The sequence below is a fragment of the Primulina eburnea genome, chromosome 3 (genome assembly GCF_022965805.1).
Source record: "Primulina eburnea isolate SZY01 chromosome 3, ASM2296580v1, whole genome shotgun sequence".
Taxonomy (NCBI): domain Eukaryota; kingdom Viridiplantae; phylum Streptophyta; class Magnoliopsida; order Lamiales; family Gesneriaceae; genus Primulina; species Primulina eburnea.
Genome location: NC_133103.1, coordinates 16449016 through 16471325, shown reverse-complemented (window position 1 = coordinate 16471325; position 22310 = coordinate 16449016). Strand labels below are relative to the sequence as shown.

General features: G+C 34.6%; 1 protein-coding gene across 2 annotated transcripts; it reads left to right on the top strand.

Annotated features, from left to right (window-relative positions):
* The first annotated feature begins 12842 nt into the window (after positions 1–12842).
* On the top strand, positions 12843–21893 carry LOC140827014 (V-type proton ATPase subunit a3-like). 2 transcript variants are annotated; one of them, XM_073189587.1, is made up of 18 exons: positions 12843–13162; positions 14026–14070; positions 14469–14591; positions 14667–14774; positions 15924–16034; positions 16115–16288; positions 16470–16607; positions 17024–17131; positions 17333–17440; positions 17598–17746; positions 18345–18498; positions 19513–19673; positions 19747–19953; positions 20128–20311; positions 20444–20524; positions 20631–20824; positions 21068–21127; positions 21452–21893. In XM_073189587.1, exons 1-18 carry the CDS (start codon positions 13013–13015, stop codon positions 21654–21656), a joined length of 2460 nt encoding a protein of 819 aa, XP_073045688.1. In that variant the 5' UTR covers positions 12843–13012; the 3' UTR covers positions 21657–21893. The 2 variants fall into 2 exon arrangements, with proteins under 2 accessions (XP_073045688.1, XP_073045689.1); XM_073189588.1 differs by lacking the exons at positions 12843–13162; positions 14026–14070; positions 14469–14591; positions 14667–14774 and adding an exon at positions 14875–15024.
* Positions 21894–22310: the final 417 nt, after the last annotated feature.

Sequence of the window (22310 nt, the reverse complement as noted above, 5' to 3'; positions counted from 1 at the left end):
CATTCTACACTAAAAAGAATATTCTCAGAATACTCTTATAATATTAATTTAAGTCAATAATAACTATTTATAATTTCATTACACAATTATACATAATAATGTAATTATATTATTTCATTATTTATTAGAAAATCGATAAAAAAATAGAATTATACAATCTATTTAATTTTAAAAAAATTTTAAAAAAATTTAAATTATTATTTATGTTTCAAGAATAAATTATTTTAAAAATTTAAAAATAAAATATTAATTATATAATTAATATATAATAGAATATTAAATATTTATAATTATTAAAAAACAAAAAAAAATTAAAAAATAAATCCAGCACCATTTTTGGTGCTGGATTGGAGTGAAAATCCTTGCTACACAATGGAGCAACTCCATTGTGGAGCAAGGATTGGAGTTGCTCTAAAGGCCCATGAATCTGGAGATGTACATGGTCTATCTGCTGGTGCTGTCTCATATTCCTTAGACAATCAGTCTTATCATTTTCTAAACCATCGGCCTTGTCCCAAAGAGTGACAATATTACCCCGTTATAATCTGACATCACTTTTTAACATCCACTTAGACAACCAGATCAAGTGGCACAACATCAGCAGTTTGATACACGCGAACTTTCCAGGAGGTCATCCGTCTCAGTACTATTGTCACTCATACATACTTAACCCAACAAAACCCCAAATTTTAAAATCTGTCTATTTCGAAAACCTTAATTATCGACCAAACCCTAAACCCAAAAAATTAAATACATCCACACCACCTTCTCCGATGAAATTGTTAATGAACGACAATTACCCATAAACGGTTGAACATCACATGAATGACCTCGAATCCAAAATTTGCACTTTTTAAAATCATAAATGTTGCGATCGGCCTTCGATTCCGGCCAAACGATGACCTACTATGGTTGATTTCCTTCTCCAATATGTTGGGTTTGACTGAATCGACCTTCTAATGCAAAATGCCGCTTCTCAAAGGCTCGAATTCAAACAAAAATGGGTCAAAAACAAAAGAAGAACTTTGAGCACTGAAGAAAGGATTTTTTAGCAATATATCGACTTCGTACTACGGACAACGACGAATTACGGTTGCGCCGACATGGGCTTACTAACAATAGCCCTAGTTCCCGAGTTGGGTTCCGTATGACGACGAATTCATTAATTTCAAAGCTTGGATTTATAGTGCAATTTTGAATTAAATTTCAAGATCTTGATTTGAGGATTATTTTTAATCACAAAAAATCTTTTCAGACGGTCTCATGAGTCAATTTTGTGAGACAAATATTTTATTTGGATCACTCACGAATAAAGATCCGTTAGACTGTCTAACCAAAAACCTACTCTTTTTTATTTCAAAAATTATATCAAAATGCAAGTAACAAATTTAAATTTTATCCATGTATTTTTTGATTTTTTTTGCATAGATCGAAAATTCAGTTATATCAAGGTAGAGGCAAAAATTGCTGGATATCAACCGTTAGGAATATAACATAATAATGAAGTAAATTCGATTGATCTACGCCTAAATATAATTTGTAAAGATTGATATATATGTGTAAATATAAACAAGAACAAATTCTAACATCTAGTCGTTGATATCGAATTTGAGATAAAAATTGACGAGATCGCACAAATACTGGAAAAAATATTCTTTTAAACATTTATGCAGTTTCTGATATGGTGTTATTACTGAATAATTGTATTTATTTAGGAACCCTACCCTATAAGTAACTATTTATATATGTTCTCTAACCATCATAAGAGAGTCGAGATTCGGCAAGTCTTGATGCTATTTATTCGAGATATGGTAAATAAGATATCAAGAGGTTTACCATCTTAATCCAAATATTATTCTTTGATTTATTTTATATTTATCTTAATAAAATACGATGACCACAATTAAATTATTTTATGGATTTGATAAAATAATCTAACATATGGGACGAAAAAGAACTCAACAGAAGAAACATAAGCAACAATTTAATTTATTTGGATTATGTTTGTAAACATCGATGTTTTTGGTACGGGGATAAGGGAATGACTCTTTGTTCATCTTCTTCTTTAGAGTGGTCATCGATGAGTTCATAATCTTTTTGGGCCGAAGCGGTATTCCCAGGGGTGTATCAACTTGAACATATGATTTATGTGGAAATTATACATTGTTTCTAATTACTATATGCTACATTTAAAACATATTGATTTTTTTTCTTTCAAGATTTGAAGCATGTTCTTGATTTGGGCTAGCATTCTAGTGCTTCAGGGACATGAGGTATATTTGGGACTCCCGACCTTTTCTTTGTGTAGTAAAAAGGTGTGTGGAAGGAAGTTCTTATAAATTCCGTACTTTAAGTGATACCAACCTATGCCATGACTTGTTTCCGAATTCCTAAAGCGAGATGCGATAGAATTGAGAAGATGTGTACTAACTTCTGGTGGAGTTGAAACGGAAGAAATAAAATGCATTTGAAAAACTGGGATACGCTTAGCAAGTCTAAACGTATGGAAGGTATGAGGTTTCGAAATATACAAGTTCTCAACAAAGCTTTGCTTGCAAAGCAAACTGGTACATTATAAATAACTCGATTTTATAATAACTCGAGTACTCAAATCAAGATATTTTAAACACATTGACATAATGGAGGTTGGACTGGGTCACAACCCGTTCAATATTTGGCGATCTCAGGTTTGGAGTAGGAATTTATTGGATGAAGGATTGATGTGGCGAGTTGGTAACACCAGATGAGTATAGATGTACAAGGGCAAAGGAGTTCCAAGATTTTAAGGTTGCCTGGGTCAACACATCCCCAATGTGAATGGTAATCTTATGGTGCAGTCACTCGTATCAAATGGAGGATGGGATGAGAACTTGATTAACTACAAATTCCCATAATTCGTAGCAACAAAAATTGTAAATATCCCACTATCAGCAACCGATAAAAAGGATACATGGTAATGGCGATATGATCCAAAAGAATTTTTTTTGTGTGCGAGAGGGATACCGGCTGGGGATAGGGATGTACACCCATCTGGGTAATCAATCGGACGTCACTATGAAAGCTTGGTGGAAGTTTCTATGGTCCTTAACACTACCACCAAAAATCAAAATATTTTGGTGGAAGATGTTCCATGCTTCCGTTGCTAAAAGCTGGAACATATTGAATCACCGTGTTCTAGTGTAGGGCAGCTTTCCCTTGTGCAATAATGGAAGGAAAACATCGAGCGATGCTCTATTCTTATGCTCGACCAGCAAGGTGGCCAGTTGGAAGGAAACTGAATTCTTTAACCTTTCTGACCGAATTCAGAACCAAGAATCAAGTGATGTATGCTGCTGGTTGATGCACGTGTTAGAGTAGATACCCTGTAAACCAACAGTTGACTAAAGAATTTATCGTCTCAGTTGTAAATAACAATATTTATTTTAATATAATTTACATTTCATGGTTTCCGAAGATAAAATCATTGATTATATTTTAATACAAATGAATCGTAATTCGATCTTGAAACTCATTTGTAAACACTATATACTCTAAATTTGTTCCTAGTCGCTTCAGCCGCCTAAAAACAAGGATAAATGTCGCTTGAGCTTGAGCCATGTTTCATGGTAGGGAAGTAGAAATGTTCAATCATACAGATGAGTAATCATACGGTGATTATACCGAACAACCCTTCCTCGAAATTTCCAAGTGTTTTATCATTCATTGAGAGGAAAAGTATGTGGTTGTGATTGTATATCATTAGTCCTTATAACCCGGGACAACACTGATGCTCTATATGCTAGTATTGTACTTTGACTCGTTTATCGACTCCACAAGGGTGACCAGGTGGCGAGGTTGTGTGCAATTGCGAAGTGTGTAGGAGCCAGTACATTGTAGTCGGGAATTTATCGCTCACCTACGGGTATGGATATCCTATGTGATCTAACAAAATAATAGTGCATGAAATCTCTGGTCAGATTATGAAATGTACATTAAGGAAAGAGTTATCTAATTGTCCATGCGATGACACTATGAATATTTCATGATTGTATCACATAGCTATCGAATTTAATATGAAACCCTCGATAAACCAATGGTTGATTATTCGATCTGGATATATGAGATGAAGGGACCATACTGTTCGTTAATCATAACTTATTGGTTCTTGCAGGCACTCTCAGTGATACCTAGTGAATCGTGGAGTGATGTTACTAGACGCTCTTACCATAATTCGATAAGTTTAATCAGAAAAATGATTTCTGACATTTTCATGATCAAACTTTGGTGCATGGAATGAGGCAAATTAGAGCAAACACGAATAAAGAAAAAATGTCCTGAATCACAAAGAGTTGTGAACCCATGACTAGCTGTATCTCTGAACCATTGAGAGTCACATAAGCATGAGATCATTTATTCCCGGTAAGAGAATAAATTCTCCTCGAATTTATATGAAATTATGATATAGTAAATTAAAGGAGTTGAATTTATGACAATCGAAATTTGGAGAGAATAAATTCAAGGAGTTAAATTAATAAAATTTGAGAATTTAAATTATAAAACTCAAATGTTGAGTTTATAAAAGATTTAATGAAAATCAGCTATGCATGATGAGCTTGTAGGAATACAAGTCCAACATACTAAATAATTAAAGTTTTAATGGACTTTTAATTAAACTAGTTGGACTAGTCTAATTAATTGATAAAGCACATTAATGTTAATTAAAAAACCCAAATCTACATTTATGAAAATTAGGTCTTGGATTGATATTATTGTAGAGAGGCCACATAACCCTAGCCTCTACACTCTAAGAATTCAAAAATCCTCTCATCTCTTCAAGCTAAAAATTTCGGCCACTCCTAAGCGTTTTAAGGGTTTGAACTGCCTCTTGATTTTTGATCTCTTCTAAATTTTCTAGTGCAATTTAGAAAATGAAGAATTGATCCAGTCGTGGACTTGATAGGAGGATCGGAGAAAGGACATTTTGAATAACGCTCATAGGAAAATACAACAAGAGTTATATCCGCTAGTATCGGAATAGCTGGTGCCAGGTGATTTATTCACTAAAAATATATTTACAAACACTTTATGAATGTTTGTTTTGTTTAAACCAAGTGTCTAATATAATATTTGAATGTCAAATTAAAAAAAATTTAAAACTTCCGCTGCATTTTGGACACGAGAAAACCGATTACATCACAGCACGAAATAAGGAGATGCGACTTTGAGAAGATGGCCACATGCGCGTGGGCGATTTGGAAGGAAATGAACATAATTATTAATAATTGCAAGCGATAAAAATATGATGTAAGGCCCTGTAATTAATTATCCAGTAATATGGCATAATTAGAATAATATTGAGTTGTAAACTAAAATAATTATTTATGTCAAATAAATTCAAGAAGTGTGTTAGAAATATGTATTTAGAATATCGGAGAATTTAACGATATAAAATACATATAGAATTTAAATAACACACAAGAGCAAATAAATGCAAAACCATGATTATTGGACATGTGTTACTATTTTTTTAGTAACTAAATATACATGTGTATATATATACATACACACAACTTTATAATAGAAGGAAAAGAGGAATCGAGAGAAGGAAAGAAGAAACCCAATTCCCGTCACTTTCAACACCTTCAAATTGGAGAGGCCATAACTTTAACGTCCGACGTCGAAATCTCGAACGTTTTGAGGGGTTTTCTTCCTTACATCAATAGCTTCATTTTGAATCATGAATCGCTATTTTTGATGCTCGTTTCAGCCCCAATCAAACCCTGTTTGTGGCTGCTGTTGTTGGGTCGGTTTAGGTGAGATTTAAGTTTAGTTCCTTGGAATTTTGTTGTGTGTTGGAGTGGGTTTTGAGCCTTGTGATTTCCCTGTAACTCCAGCTCGTTTTCTGAATTTTTTTAGCTCGTGAACAGTAACTCAGACGAGTTTCCGGTGGGTTATCGCCTCGAGACCGTTAGCGACTAGAGTAAACTTCGACCTTGTGAGTTCCTAATCCGAAATTTCAGCTTCTAAGCGTGATAGTAGGCTGCCGAAATTTGGATTTTTACCCGTTTCGATTTAAATTGTTTTCGTCGTTCGAATAGCGTATTATTGACATATTTATTGGATAATTGTTGTAGGTTGGGTCATTGAAAATCTTCGAGGTATAATTCAGCGAGCCTATTAATTATGTCGAATCGTTTTGTGTTATATCGAAAGATATTATAGTATGGTTGTTATCATTGGAATCAATCTAAGGATTATCGAGTTGATAATGGTTGGAATGTAGTTTTCATGATCGGCTTATTGTGGTTTTGTTTAGGCCGAGAGTCTTGAAGAGAAGTTGATATTGGAGTTTCAAGTTGGTACATGTATGTTACAGCTCGGTAACATACGACGGTAAAACATAAATTATGTTTAATTGCCATTTGATGTTATATGTAGGGGTGGGCAATCGGGTCGGGTTTTTCGGGTTTCACCCGACCCGAACCCGATCGGGTGTAATTTTCGGGTTTAAAAAGGGTTAATAGTCGGGTTCGGGTAGTACCCGAACCCGACAATATTTTAGTCGGATCGGGTTCGGGTTTGAAGTTGTTACCCGAATTACCCTATCGGGTACCCGATGTTTTAAAAAAAACCATATGGGCTTCAGGGCTTATAAGTTATAATTATTGGTCCAGCTTAATAAATTGGAAAGGCCCAAGTCCAAAGGCCAAGCTTATAATTCTTCTACGTTTCAGAATTCCAAAATCCAAAAGCAAAGCACCGCACGAGACTTCTACTTAGAGCGAGGGTCGGTGGTCCGTGATTGTGACTCTGTGAGCGGCTGGTGTTTTACAGAATTCCAAAATCCAAAGGGCAAGCTCGAATCTTGGCTTTGGTTGGTATTTTACAGTTGTTGGTATCATTCAAATCTTGTTCACTACGTGTTTGCTGAATTGCCTGTATCATACATTCATGCTGAAAATTGAAAACAATCGCATTTTGGACTCGTTGGCGTGAAAAGGTGGTTGTTTGGTGTCATCCAATATTAGGACAAGGGTTTTGTGGAATTCAGTGACCTAGCTAATTATTTTATTTTCATATCTAATCTTGTCTGTGGAATTGATAGAGCTTTCATATCTAAAGCTCGATTTCTGCTGTACTTTTCTTGATTTTGTTTAAGTTTGTGTAAATTAATGTGATTATGGTTATGAATTGTATTACTGGAGTGCATAAATTTGACAAAAAATTATGTTGTAAAAAATGAATTGAATATAGTGCCATGTTTTTTTTGTAAAAAATTATGTTGTAAAAATATATTTGGCCGTTAGTTTAAGCATTGTATATTCATATATTAATTGTGTGTCTTGTCCAGTAGAATTTTTCCTTCTCCAGTAGCATGTTATCTTGTTTCTTGTACAGTGCCAGTTTTTTGTTTCTTGTCCAGTAGCATGTTTTCTATTTTGATGTCATTGTGTTGCTGTCATTACTCATTGTTGTCACTTACAATTTGATTTTCTTGTTTGATGTAGCGATGGAATTTGGAGGAATATCTGAAACTCTTTCTTCGCCAAACATACAACCACAAAGTGACTTATACAAAGAGGTTAGTATGGACATTGATGATAAGGTTGATGAGAAGGATGATAAATTATGTGATTCCAAAAAACGTACTCGGACGGTTGTGTCTAGGTCACAATGGTGGGAACACTTTGAAAGGTTTTTTTGTGAAAATGAGAATGTTCAAAAAGGTAGATGCAAATATTGTTCTAGAGAGATTAAAGCTGATCCAAAAGCTCATGGCACTAAACCTCTTAAAAATCATTATGAATCATGCAAGAAGAAACCACATGAGGTTGAAACAAATCAAAATAGACTCTCGTTTCAATCAATTCATAAAAGTGATATAGATGCCTCTCTTGTTAACTGGAGATTTGAGCAACAAAAAGTTAGAGATGCATTGTGTTACATGTTGATTGTGGATGAACTCCCATTCAAGACGGTTGAGAACCCTGGTTTTAGACATTTTTTGTCGGTTGCATGTCCAATGTTTGATATTCCATCACGAAGGACAATAACAAGAGAAATTTACAAGTCCTATTTGAGTGAAAAGGCGAAATTACAGCAGTTCATAAAGGATAACTGTCAAAGGATGTGCATTACCACAGATACATGGACATCTATTCAGAAAGTTAACTACATGTGTCTTACTGCTCATTATGTTGATGCAAATTGGAAGTTACACAAAAGGATTTTGAACTTTTGCCCAATATCTGGTCATAAAGGTGAAGAAATAGGAAAAAGTATTGAGAGATGTTTACTTGATTGGAGTATAAGTACAATATTTTCTATCACTGTGGATAATGCATCTTCGAATGATGGGGCAATTGTTTATTTGCGGAAGAAATTTGACAATTGGGGAAACAATATTTTGGGTGGGAAATATGTTCATGTAAGGTGTATTGCACATATTATTAATCTCGTCGTGCAGGATGGTTTGAAAGGAAATGATGAGCATGTAGCTATTTCGCGTGTTAGGGGAGCTGTTAGGTACATACGGAGTTCTCCAGCCAGGTACAAAAGATTTCAAGAGTGTGTTCAACTTGAAAAAATAGAAACAAATAAGTTGTTGACTCTTGATGTGCCCACCAGATGGAACTCAACATACTTAATGTTAGAGTCGGCAATATGTCTTAAAAGAGCATTTGATGCGTATGATGAAGTCGATCTTGCTTACCGAATTGATCTTTCAAAAAAGCCATATGATGGGGTTCCAAATGAGCATGATTGGGAAAGATCCAAGCTTTTGCTGAAATTTTTGAAACATTTCTATAAACTCACTTTGCGTATTTCTGGTTCTTTGTATGTTACATCGAACATTATGTTTCATGAGATTAGTGAGGTTGACATGCTTCTTAAGCAATGGTTGGAGAGTGCTGACTTTGAACTAAGTTTGATGGCAAAAAAAATGAAAGAAAAGTATGATAAGTATTGGGGATCAACTGAGAAAATGAATATGATTTTATATTATGCTGTGATCCTTGATCCGCGACATAAGTTGGAGTTTGTTGAATTTTCTTTCGATAGAATGTATGGCAGTGTTGGGAAAAATGAGACCATGAAAGAACAAGTGAGACTTGGCCTTTACGAGTTGTTTGATGATTATAAACTGAGGCATTCCAATAACCTTCCAAACATTTCTAAAAGTTTATGCTCTTCATCAAATAGTTCCAACCTTGGCTCGCAAGATATGTCTAAGAAACGTTTGTGTGAGGCGGACGATGAGTCTGAAATGGCTATTAGATTGTCGTTGAAGCAAGAGTTCAAGATGTATAAGAGTGGAGGAAAAGGTGAAGTATTAAAGTCTGAGTTGGAGAAATATTTGACTGAAGATGTTGAGGAGGAAAGAAAGAACTTTAATATATTGCAATGGTGGAAAGATAATAGTCCTAGGTTTCCCATTCTTTCTCAGATGGCTCGAGATATATTGGCAGTTCCAATTTCCACAGTTGCTTCAGAAGCTGCATTTAGCACCGGAGGGCGTGTACTTGATGCATTTAGGAGTTCTTTATCGCCCAAGATAGTTCAATCTCTCATTTGTGCTCAAGACTGGTTTCGATGTGATACGAAACCAATTAATATAGAGGAAGATTTGTGTGATGTCGAAATGATTGACAAAGGTATTTTAATTTTATTTTATTTACTTTAGATATATCTCAACATTTCGAAGTACTAACATTTTATTTTCTTTGTTTATTTTGCAGAGTTGACAAAATTGGGTGTTGATACATCTATTATTGATGTTTGATTATTCTTGAATTATAGGTACACTTTATTGCATTTTAATTTTCTCAGGTTATTTGATTATTCTTCATTATTTTCTTGCATTTATTTTTCTCAGGTTTGTTTCCTGCATTGATGAAAAACATGAATTATTGGGACACTTTATTTTTTGTTTTATGATGTTCATTTTTTTGTTAATAAATTTACATCTTTTTATGTAGGTGATGAAATATTCCAGAAGATATTTTGCAAGTTGAATTCTGGAATATTTTGGTGAAGATCTAAGTTGAATTTTCAAGATTAGACTTGTTAATTATAATACTCATTCTATGTTTTGAGATAAATATTTGTTTATGCTCGATTTAAAGATTTGTTAATCATAATACTCATTCTATATTTTGAGATAAATATTTGTGTTTAACTTTTGTAGACATTCACGAGACAATATTATTTTCACAAGCTTATTTTCTCATCATATATTAATTTGTAGACACAAAAAGATAAAATGTTATTTCTTCACAAAAAAAAACCCGAACCCGACCCCTACCCGAACCCGACTTTTTCGGGTACCCGAAAAATCGGGTAGTGACCAGAATCGGGTCGGGTTCGGGTAATGAAAATACTACCCGAAAAAATCGGGTACCCGACCCGAACTACCCGAAACCCGAAAAACCCGACCCGTGCCCACCCCTAGTTATATGGATCGTGTTTATGACTTGTTGACTGTTGTAAATTGTTAAATGCATTTGTTGTGATCTATGTTTATTATTATGACATATTATTGGCATTTAGCATCGGGCATACAGTTATGACATTCATGTTGAGCCCTATCGTTCTTGTTAGCCTATTGTTGATATCCGTTGTTATCTGGCACTGTTGTTTATCTCGAGATCATTGTGTGGCTGATAGGCCTATACAAATGAGACTGTAGATGTGATTGAACAATCCCGTGGTTAGTGCAGCCTTTTGAGGTGAGCGCTGTGATTGTGTCATCTAGTTCGTTTTGTTGTGCCATCCTGTTATATCGTATCAGCTGTATGGAGACCGAGTCAGGGGTGTTATTCAGCATATCTTGGCATACCTCGCATACTTGGCAGAGCGGTTTAGCTGCATGACGATGTAGCTCCCCTGTGTTGTTGCTCGAGCATTATTCCAGTTGTTATCGTTGGCTCCTATTATCCCGATTATTCGTTGAGCCTTTCATGCATTGCATATTACATTTTATTATATGATTATGCATGATTTATGTTAGTGTTGTTATTGTTGAACTGTTTCATACCAGAATTCTAATCTCAGTTGTTTGCTGGGGGGGCTGCTGTGGTTGCTATTGGGCACCATGGTAGATCTCCCGAGTCGTTTTGCAGCATCAGGCTGAGGTTCCGGCAGTGGAGCTCGGGATTGAGGTTGGATTGTTTGGTTCTGTTCAGTGGAGTCTCCCAGTTAGTCTATATGTATGTCTTGAGTTTGTTTCAGTCTTGTATTATATTTTATTTTCCGGGGAGATGCCCCGTGTATCTGTAGTGATATTTGGTTGTTCTTGTTATGTTCTGAGGCGACTCTGTGATTTTAATGATCTGATGAGTATTTGGTAAGGTTAATTTATGTTTAGTCCTGGCCAGTGCGGCTGTATGTTGTTTAACTTTGGTTTTGTTTTTTAATGACTCTAGTTGGAGTAGATTTTGATATAAACTGCTGCTTGAGTTTTTGGGATGTCCTACTTACGGGGAGGTCATGCCGAAATTTTTCTAGGCCATGAGATCCGTTTTAAAGTATTTTAAACCTTTTTTCGCTGTAGTTTTAAATCGAACCATTATTGTTTGATCATTAATTGTCATTAGAGTAAATGAGCCTCACATATGAGACTGATAGTGGCCGGTGTTTGCGGTTTCTTGAAGAATTCTAATTCGTGCAGAGACTTGAGATTTAGGAATCAAATTCTTAAAGGAAGAAGTCGGCGACGAAATGGCAATCACCCCTCTTTGAAATTTGAGTATGGACGTGGATGCTTCATACATTCCACATGTGAATTCTTATGCTGTCGGGGGTGCACTTCGAGATCACAAAGGAAAACTGATAATGATTTTTGGACAATAAACAAAGTCATATGTTTCAGTAATACATGGTGAATTAACTATGATACATGAAAGTCTAAAGATTTTACTTGAGAAGAATATCAAGATGTTATAGCTACTACTTATGATAGATTCTCTTGTTGCGATGCAAACAGTCACTAAACTAGACGAGGAACCATTGCGGTGAGCTTAAGAAGAGTATCTTGAGTCCTGAGGTTTCTTCCTTTTGCCACCTTCAAGTCAGAGTGGCTCATGTTTTGACTAAATTTTCGGTTTCTTCCCCTTCACCTTTTATTTGGGTGCATGGGATTTTTCGGATTTTCTTGTTAAACTTGTATCGACTTGCACTTTGATTAGTCAATAAATAGTACACCTTTCTCTTATAAAAAAAATTAATAATAATTGAAAGAGCAATAACCCCAGAAAAGAATGCATGAGGATAACTTCAAAGAAAATATCATTTCAGGATGAGTTAATTCGACTACAAACTTATTTTCTCAAGTGAAAAATGTTGAAACCTCTTTAAAATCAATGAGTTATTATTTTATATTCTAAAATAAATAGTTGAAATCTCCAACTTATTAGTTTTTTTTTTTTTTTTTTTTGGTGTGCAACATCATATGTTCGTTGAAGTGTTTGGAAATATTTAAAATATTATTTTTATTCTTTAGAACTCCAATTTTGGAATAATTTCATCTGTGACCATATGAAAATACACGTTTCACAAATATAGGGATTTTCAATTTTGATTAAAAAATATATTTTACTATTGATTTATATTTATTGAAAATAGTGAATCCATATGCAATTTATATCATACATATAATGTAAAAAAGAAAATAGTATCAAATTCGAGACAAATGCGAAATCTAATTTAACTAGGTCACGAACTCAAGAATAATAATAAAAAATATATTAAAAGATGAGAAAATATCTTTTGGGTCATGATGGGATAATAAAGAATTTCAGGGGGTAAACTGCGATTATTCATTGTACAAGGAACGTGAATATTGCACCCTGGGGCGGTAAAATAAGATAATCCCATCCATCCACCTCTTATGTTCTCTCTGACAGTGATGTGATTCCATTCCCTCTGCATTATTCATTCAATCACCCAAATTTCTTAATTCTTAAGGTCACCTGAGATTTCTCCATACATAAATATCTGAACAGAGAGAGGAAATCGAATCGAACTGCTGAAGATGGGGGATCGGGGGAGAGGAGGATGCTGTCCGCCGATGGATCTGATGCGGTCCGAACCGATGCAGCTCGTCCAAATCATCATCCCCGTTGAATCTGCTAATCTCTCAATCTCGTACCTTGGAGACATCGGTCTTATACAATTCAAAGATGTTAGTATGGCTTGTTCTTTATATGTCTGTTGCTGGTGAAATTTTGATTTAATTTGAGAATTTTTCGGTAATGTGATGTAGCTAGGTTTTGCTATTGTTGCTTGGGTGATTGATTTATGCTTGTGATTGATTCTAAATTGTCTTTATTAATTTGTTTCCGAAGAAGATGGAGAAGTATTGATTCTAGTACTTGGTACTTCGCAATAATTTGCCGAGTTGGTCTCGAGAGAATCTGGATTACGTTTAGACGAAAAACAGAGATGTTGAGACTATGGAATGTGACTGTTGTTTGATTTGATTCTATTGGTTTGCTTGTTTGATTGATATTATGTAGTGTTTTGAATCAATATACTGGAGTTGAGGTTTATTTCGAGCGATGACATTGTGCTTAATTTTTGCAGTTAGAAGTTAGGGGTTTTAATTTGAAATTTTGTCGTTGCACTGATGCTAGCCTTTCTGTAAAAATTCTTCAGTAACCAGATATTTGCAGTTCTGTAGAAACTTCAGCCATTTACTGTGGCAATGGCATATCCAGGCTCCGCGCAATTAAAATCCATCTTCGTTAGGACTTCATACTTCATGGATAAAGTGTCTTTGAAAACTATCAAAAAACCTTTCTTTATGATAATATTTCTCGAAGTTGTAATCTCAAATGGCCATCAAGCGATGACGTGAAAGTTGATACCTGTTTACACACTGTTTTATTTAAATAGTTTTGTTTCTGAATGTTTTTTCCTGACTTGTATGAACTATGTTTGCTATAAGTATGCTCTTGGATTATTACTGTAAACCTTAAATTTGTTGCCTTTTGAGTTTGTGAGCCGCTTCATCTTAAATATAATGTTATAATTTCTTCCTTGCAGCTGAATGTGGAAAAAAGTCCATTCCAACGAACATATGCCACCCAGGTAAAAATGTCAGTCATTATTAGAAGACAATTGTTATAACTCAAATTGCCATTTGGATGATTTTGGCAAAACTTTAATGGAAGATATATTTGGGTAGTGACAAATTAACAGCATGAGATTGGAGCTTGTGTTTGTGATGCCAGGCTGTGTTAATGCAGCCGTTAGAATCTTCGTTTTTCTCTTGCTTGATTATCCTAGGAAAAACTCTTAAATTATTTATTCCATAAGAATGTCAATTGATTTTTGCTATATTCTTTTTGATTATCATGTTCATTCTTGTATATTCAAACATACAACTTATCACCTGTTGGTTTTTAATAAACGCATTCTGCAGCTGCATAAATTATTGGTCTAAATGGCCCTGCATTTTTTTCCTTTTTCTTTTGTTTCTTCTGAAGATTAAAAGATGCGGAGAAATGGCACGAAAGTTGAGATTTTTTCGTGACCAAATGTCAAAGGCAGGGTTGTCACCTGAAGCAAGATCTATGACACAACCTGTTCTTAGTTTGGATGACCTTGAGGTATGTTTTGGTTTTTGTATTTACCTCACTCTAACTATCAAATGCATTTGACCCTGGCTCTTCGCTGATTTTTAGGTTAAACTCGGGGACCTTGAGGCTGAGCTGGTTGAAATAAACGCAAATAGTGAAAAGTTGCAGCGATCCTATAACGAACTTGGAGAATACAGGCTCGTTCTCCAAAAGGCATGGCATTTTTATTTCTCAGTGTTCATAGCTTTTGTTGTAGATATCTATTGCCCACTTGAGTTATGCAGAGAAGTAGAAAAAATATGTAACACAAAATAATGTGAGCATCCTTCTTGTAGCTCCTTTTTGGGAAAAGCCTAAAAAAACCTTAAGTTGATCATTAATACAAAAGATTTATTCTTCCAGAACACCCGAAAAGTATCACTTACATAATGACCAACAGCAGTGAGAAGTGAAAAGGATATTGGTATGATTCATACAACTGACTTTTCTGTTCCATCACCTTACCTCCAGAATTCTCTCTGTATTTGTTTCACTGAGGAAGCCATCCATTGTTGCTAAGATTTGCTTATTACTGTTACGTTAAACTTACAACACAAGTTATCATAAAAAAAAGCAAAAGAATTTACTACACAAGTTATCATAAAAAAAAAGAAGCAAAAGAATTCACAACACAAGTTTATCAAATGCTGCATGATATTTGGGAAATATTTGGTAGTATGATTGTGTGTATTAGGAATTTTTTTGAGAATATGTGTTGTAGAAGATTGTGTTGAAGAATATGATGCATGGTTAGTTTTAATTTTTGAATCAATTACATCTTACTGTAGATGTCACGTCATAAAGATTTGTTGGGTTAGTGATGTCATCTTTTATTTATATTTTGTTATTTTATTTGTTTATGAAAATTTTTAATCTTTCAAAATGAAACATGTTGAGTTAAAATGTAATTGAATAATTGAGTATCAACATGTTTTTTTATTATTATCATTATTCTTCTTTTTTGGGAGAATGGAAACAAAAAGCATTACCAAACGCTGCCTTGGATTTTTTGCAGTAATGTGACATAAAGGATAATCTTGTCCATTGCGTTTACATATATCGAGAGATGTTTCTTAAGGCAGTACCAGCTAGGAATTGATGTCTATTACATGAAACGAATTTTTTGTGCAACTTCGATCCTTGATTGCATCTGCATAATTAGAGACCTTAGAAATATTCCCTTTTATTTTTGTTCACTGCTTACTTTTTCATTATTGATATTTTTAGCTTTTTTCCACATGTTCCATGTTTTTTTCCTAGTTTTACTCCATTTTTGGTTGATGACCCATGTTGGCTATTGTAAATGCTGTTATATTTCCTTAGGCTGGTGAATTTTTTAACTCTGCAATGAGCAGTGCTGAGGCTCATCAAACAGAATTCTCATCAAATCAAAGTGGTGAGGAGTCCTTGGAAACTCCACTATTATCAGAGCAGGTACAAATTTGAACTGTTGATATTTGATCCCGTTTAAGTTGGGGATTTCACTCTTATTCAGAGATTTGTTCTGCCATCAGGGAGTGACAGTTGATTCTACCAAGCAAGTTAAATTAGGATTCATCACTGGACTTGTTCCCAGGGGGAAATCAATGGCCTTTGAGAGGATTTTATTCCGTGCTACCAGGGGTAACGTGTTTCTGAAGCAGGCTGCAGTTGATGAGACAGTCATTGATCCTGTATCTGGGGAGAAGGTTTGTACAAACTATCTGGATTAATTTATGTGGTTCTTATGACACATTTACGGTCTGAGTGATGGTTAGATCCATTATTTGTTCAGTGATTGTGGTATTTAAAAAAAGGTTGATTACTCATGTTTTGCTCATGACTGAAGACCAATGTGGAGAAAACTAATTTTTGTTTTTTATGACATAGGTCGAAAAAAATGTATTTGCTATCTTCTTTTCTGGAGAAAGGTCAAAAAACAAAATTCTCAAAATATGTGAAGCATTTGGAGCAAATCGATATGCTTTCAATGAGGACCTGAGCAAGCAAGCTCAAATTGTTACGGAGGTATACAAGATACATTTTAGTTCATGTATTATTTATTTGTAACGGACCCAATTGTCACAAACCCGTCTCTTTTATTTTTTGCTCATTTTCTTTTCTAACATTTTTCTTAGTTTCTTATTTTTGCAATTTGAATTAAATTTGAACATTCCTCTAGTTGTTTCTTTTTCTCTTGATTGCCAGGCTGCTATCCTATGTTTTTTCTGTAGACAGGAAGTGGATTTCTTTCCCTTTCTCCCGCATATTCACGACACTTAATTTCTTTGGTTACTCTAATTTTCAATTATCTCTGGGTAGTACTTTGCGTAATTTTCCTCTCATATTAAATGTTTATTGTCTTTTTTTTTTCATTTTTCTTCTTTGATGATCTCATATGAGATACTGAAATTGTACTCGTGTTACTTATGCTTCCATTGCAGACCTCTGGTAGACTCTCAGAGTTAAAAACTACAATTGATGCGGGCCTGGTGCATCGTGGAAACTTGCTGCAAATTATTGGAGAACAATTCGAGCAGTGGAACTTCTTGGTCTGTGAACCATGGTTTAACAAATTGCTTGTAGTTTTCTTAATTTTTCTTGGGTTTATATAAAAAACAGCAGCTAAGCTGTGAATGATCAGCCATGTACGAAAGCCAGAGTGTTTTGGCATGTTAAAAGTTGTTCCTGTTTCTAAAATTTATTATATTTTAATGTCTTACGAATTTAATAAACTATTTTTTTTAATGAAGGTGAGGAAGGAGAAATCCATTTATCATACTCTGAATATGCTCAGCATAGATGTCACCAAGAAATGTCTAGTGGCAGAAGGATGGAGTCCTGTTTTTGCATCAAAACAGGTGACTACTATCCCCCACATTTTTTTTCTAATCTCTTATTGATTTGTGCGATGACAATTTTGGTTGCAGTTGTTGCTTTGAATCATGAGATTTCAAAGTGAAGTGCTATGTCTTAACATTATTGCTCACTCCAAAAGAGGATGTTTCTTATTTTCAGATTCAGGATGCATTGCATAGGGCTACACATGACTCCAATTCACAAGTTGATGCTATTTTCCAAATCTTGCAAACACGTGAAATGCCACCTACATATTTTCGAACAAACAAATTCACTACAGCTTACCAAGAGATTGTTGATGCATATGGGTGAGTTTTCTCTGTAGTGAAGAGATTTAATGTGATAGTGTTGGTAAACTGGTAAACACATTTAGATTCATTCAAGACTTCGAGTATAAGCTTTTTATTTTGGATATTCACTTGTCAAAGAGCTAATCAAATGGTGATATGGCAAATGGAACTGCTAGCATTTGAAATTTGAAAATACAGCAACATGTCTATGACTATGCATTATGACTTTATAGCATGGGAATCTTCATGTACTTTTTTGTCGTAATATAGCTACCTGTTTCCATGATTAAAAAATTAATATTCTACTACCTTAAAGTTCATAAAGCTGAGAATTTGTTTCTGGCCCCTAAGAAATGTTGTCAAGTTGCGTAGTAATTATGGACCTTTTGCTAACATTACGTCCTTCATAAATTTAATTGATGTTCCTGAGATAGTTTCTAGAGGTAGGCTTTTTTTTTGTTACATTTAATATCCACTTCCAAGTATTAGCCAAGAATTAATCCACACCTATGTCGTGTTTCTATATTACAATATCCGATGCATTGAGTGCAGTATTTGTTTTAAGACAAACTATACCCTGCATGAAATTTCATGCCACTCAGTTTACATGTTGCAGAGTTGCCAAGTATCAGGAAGCAAACCCTGGTGTATTCACCATTGTCACGTTTCCATTCCTTTTTGCTGTCATGTTTGGTGACTGGGGTCATGGCATATGCCTTCTACTAGCAACACTATTTTTTATTATCAGAGAGAAAAAACTCTCTAGTCAGGTAATCACATACTTGTTTGATTTATCTATCAATAGAATATTGCAATTATTGTTTCTTTCTCTCTCCTTTTATGAAAAACTTACATCTTATAAAAAAGTTTTTGGGACTCCAGAAACACATTACCATATAAAATCATCGGTTATTTTGCAAAATGTTACTGATTGTGTGCTCTATTGATTATTAACTCAGCTATCTCTGTATGGAGGTTGTAGAGAATTTACTTGTCTTTTAGTGTATCTCCTTAATTTTTCCTAAAATATTCATTTAATTTTTTGGTTTATTTTGTTTTGTTTTTTAGTCAATCGATAGCGTGACAACACATTAAAATTCTATTATTTAAAATTGTTAAAATGTGTAATGTGTTGCACATGCACTAAGTTTGTGTGCAGCTGCTAGTATTTAGTTATTAGCAATGGGACTTTTTTTCTTTTGTACAACTTTCTTGTTCTTTTCTAGTCACTTGTTGGATCATTTGTCCTGTTTCTGGTCATAAAATTGGGATGAGCAATTTATCACATTGAGCTCTGCTTATTTTCTTTGTGATTATTGTTTTTAAGAAGTTGTGTAAAATCATTCAGAGTTTTGAATGTTCTATTCCACAGTTGCAGTATTGTTTTGAATAGATCTCGCGAGTAGTGTCATAGTCATGTTTGGATGAGATAATATCTTTTGGAATGTAGAGGGTTAGTCGAGCAATTTGAGCAAATGCAAGTCAAACTACTAGTTTTAGTACGGATTTTCTTGTCACTTCGAAAAGCTTACATATACGTCCTGAGATGTAATGTTGGATAATGGTTTTGGAGATATATATCTTCTTTTTTGGTTTCAATAGGACCTTGTCATATTTTTTCGTTTGAGATTACAATTTTTGGAGCAAGGGATTTTTCTTTATGTTGACCGCATCTAGAATTGTGCTGATGACATAATTGATTTGGCATTGTGAGCTTGAAAATTTCTATTTCTTATATATGAGTGAAATTAGTGAAGTGATTTTATCGATCTCCATAAATGCAGAAACTTGGAGACATCATGGAAATGACCTTCGGTGGTCGATATGTCATTCTGCTTATGGCACTTTTCTCAATTTACACCGGGTTGATCTATAATGAATTTTTTTCTGTGCCATTTGAATTATTTGCTCGTTCAGCATATGTGTGTCGTGATACATCTTGCAGGTATTTCGTTGATCTTGAGTCTTATGTTAAATGTCGCAGCTCTGCTTGTATGTGAACTTTTAAATTCTTGTAGGGATTCTACTACTGTGGGCTTGATTAAAGAACGAGACACCTACCCGTTTGGAGTGGACCCTGCATGGCATGGTACACGCAGTGAGCTACCATTCCTTAATTCATTGAAAATGAAAATGTCCATCCTACTTGGAGTTTCCCAGATGAACCTGGGAATAATATTGAGCTACTTTAATGCCAAATTCTTCAAGAATAGCCTGAATACATGGTAATTCAATTTAATTCAAAAGATACTTCCTGATAACACGTTTGCTGATTAAATTTAGATAAATTTCTTATAGAAGTGCTTTGTTGGACAACTATTTGAATTGAAACTCAACGGATATTCTGTATAGTGACTAACATCTTCCTGTCTACTCATACTGACCCTGTGATGTCGCAGGTTCCAATTTATTCCCCAAATTATATTCTTGAACAGTCTGTTTGGCTACCTTTCTGTCCTTATCATCATTAAATGGTGCACTGGATCCCAAGCTGACTTATATCATGTTATGATATACATGTTTTTGAGTCCTACGGATGAGCTTGGTGAAAACCAGCTGTTCCCTGGTCAGAAGACAGCTCAGGTTGGGAATTACGGAAAATAAAATGTCACAGTCTTTTGATTAATTTCATTTCATCTCACTTCAATCGAAGCTCTTAATGCTTCCTGGGGTTTGCATAATTTTCTAAACTTATTTCATTATTTGCACAACCAGCTTGTTTTGTTACTGTTGGCACTTGTTTCTGTACCATGGATGTTGTTCCCAAAACCATTCCTTTTGAAGCGAGAACACAACGTATGCAAGTTTTTACCATTTTCTTTAGTTTAGCCATTACAAATTTGAACATAATATTCTAATACCTTGTCATATTATCTCGACGTTTTCTACACCATATATTCAGAGGCACCATGGAGAGTCTTATGCACCCCTTCCAGGAACAGACGAGTCGTTGCAACCGGAAGCAAATCACAATTCCCATGTTCACGAAGAGTTTGAATTCAGTGAAGTTTTTGTGCACCAACTTATCCATACAATAGAATTTGTGCTCGGGGCAGTCTCAAATACAGCGTCTTATCTTCGTTTATGGGCTCTTAGGTATCGTTTTACTACACTCTGTATTTGGCCTATACACGCTGAATGTTTGCCTTCCGCTTTGTATCTCTCTCTTCAGTTATACATGTATAATTAAATAATGTAAGGGTGTTTAGCTGAACTTATAAAATATATGGAGAACTGCCATCGATGGCAAGATCCCTAGTTCTTTCTGATGTTTGAGTGTTGAGTTCAAGTTGCTAACTAACTTTTTTTTTATCTGTTTCTTTGTTTGGTGATGATTAGTCTTGCCCACTCTGAGTTGTCCAGTGTGTTCTACGAGAAGGTTCTTCTACTTGCATGGGGGTAAGTTCATTGATTCCATTGAACTATTTATGTCTGTTGGTGTTAGTACGAATTGGTTTTGAACTTGTTTCATACTTCTTTCATTAAATTTGAGCGGCAATCATTCAAACCATTTTTTGATACCTTTTAATTGTGGACCATGTGGTTGACCCAATCAATGTTTAATCTGGTAGTTGACTAACATCTAATATTTAGTGAATGACAGGACATTTTATAGAAGTTCTGGTACTATTATAGACAAATGCATGATTATTATTCATCTTTAGCAATTGCAAGGACATCATATGATATGACCTGTCTCATCTAACCTTTCTTTTTTGGCAGATATAACAATGTAATTATCCTTATTGTTGGCATAATCGTCTTCATATTCGCCACTGTTGGTGTGTTGTTAGTGATGGAAACACTTAGTGCCTTCCTCCATGCCTTGAGACTACATTGGGTGGAGTTCCAAAATAAGTTCTATGAAGGAGATGGATACAAGTTTTATCCATTCTCATTTGCCTTAATCGATTACGAAGAGGAATGATACTGATACTTCAAGACAAATTACTGTTCAAATAATATTCAATGCGTTGTATGTGCATGGACAGGAGTCTATTGAAGGTAATGATTCTTTAAATTGTTGCCTGGGATTATGCGTGAATCTTTTCACGTTGAGCGTTCTCTTGATCTTGTATTCATTTGTGTCACTGAGCTTAATAAGCAAGTCTCGTGAGGCCTGAATTGGATGACGTTTAAAGTTAATGGTGTGTTTATCCCTTTACTGTTGATATGTATTTCCTCGTGATGTTATTTGCCTTTGAGAGCTGATGTAAATTTTTGGGATTCTAAAGTTATACTGTAAATCGACCAGTTGTGATGCCTGCCTCTGAAGGGGTAAATCTACGTTGCACTCGGTAAAATATCATCAAATGCAGCACACCTGGTTGGGTTTATTAATGTTTGGTAGATCTTCGATAGTTAATGCGGTATCTGTAGAATTATTTGTTTATATTCCAGAGATTATATTTCTCAAATTATTGAGTTGAGTGGTTGGGAGTTAGGATTAGAACTTCGAAGTCCAGCTAAACACGTGCATTGTCGCATCTTAGAATCACAACGAGATTCCACACAGAATTAGTAAATTAATTGATACCGGTACAAGGTAAATTTAACAGTTACGTGCACTTTATTACTTCTA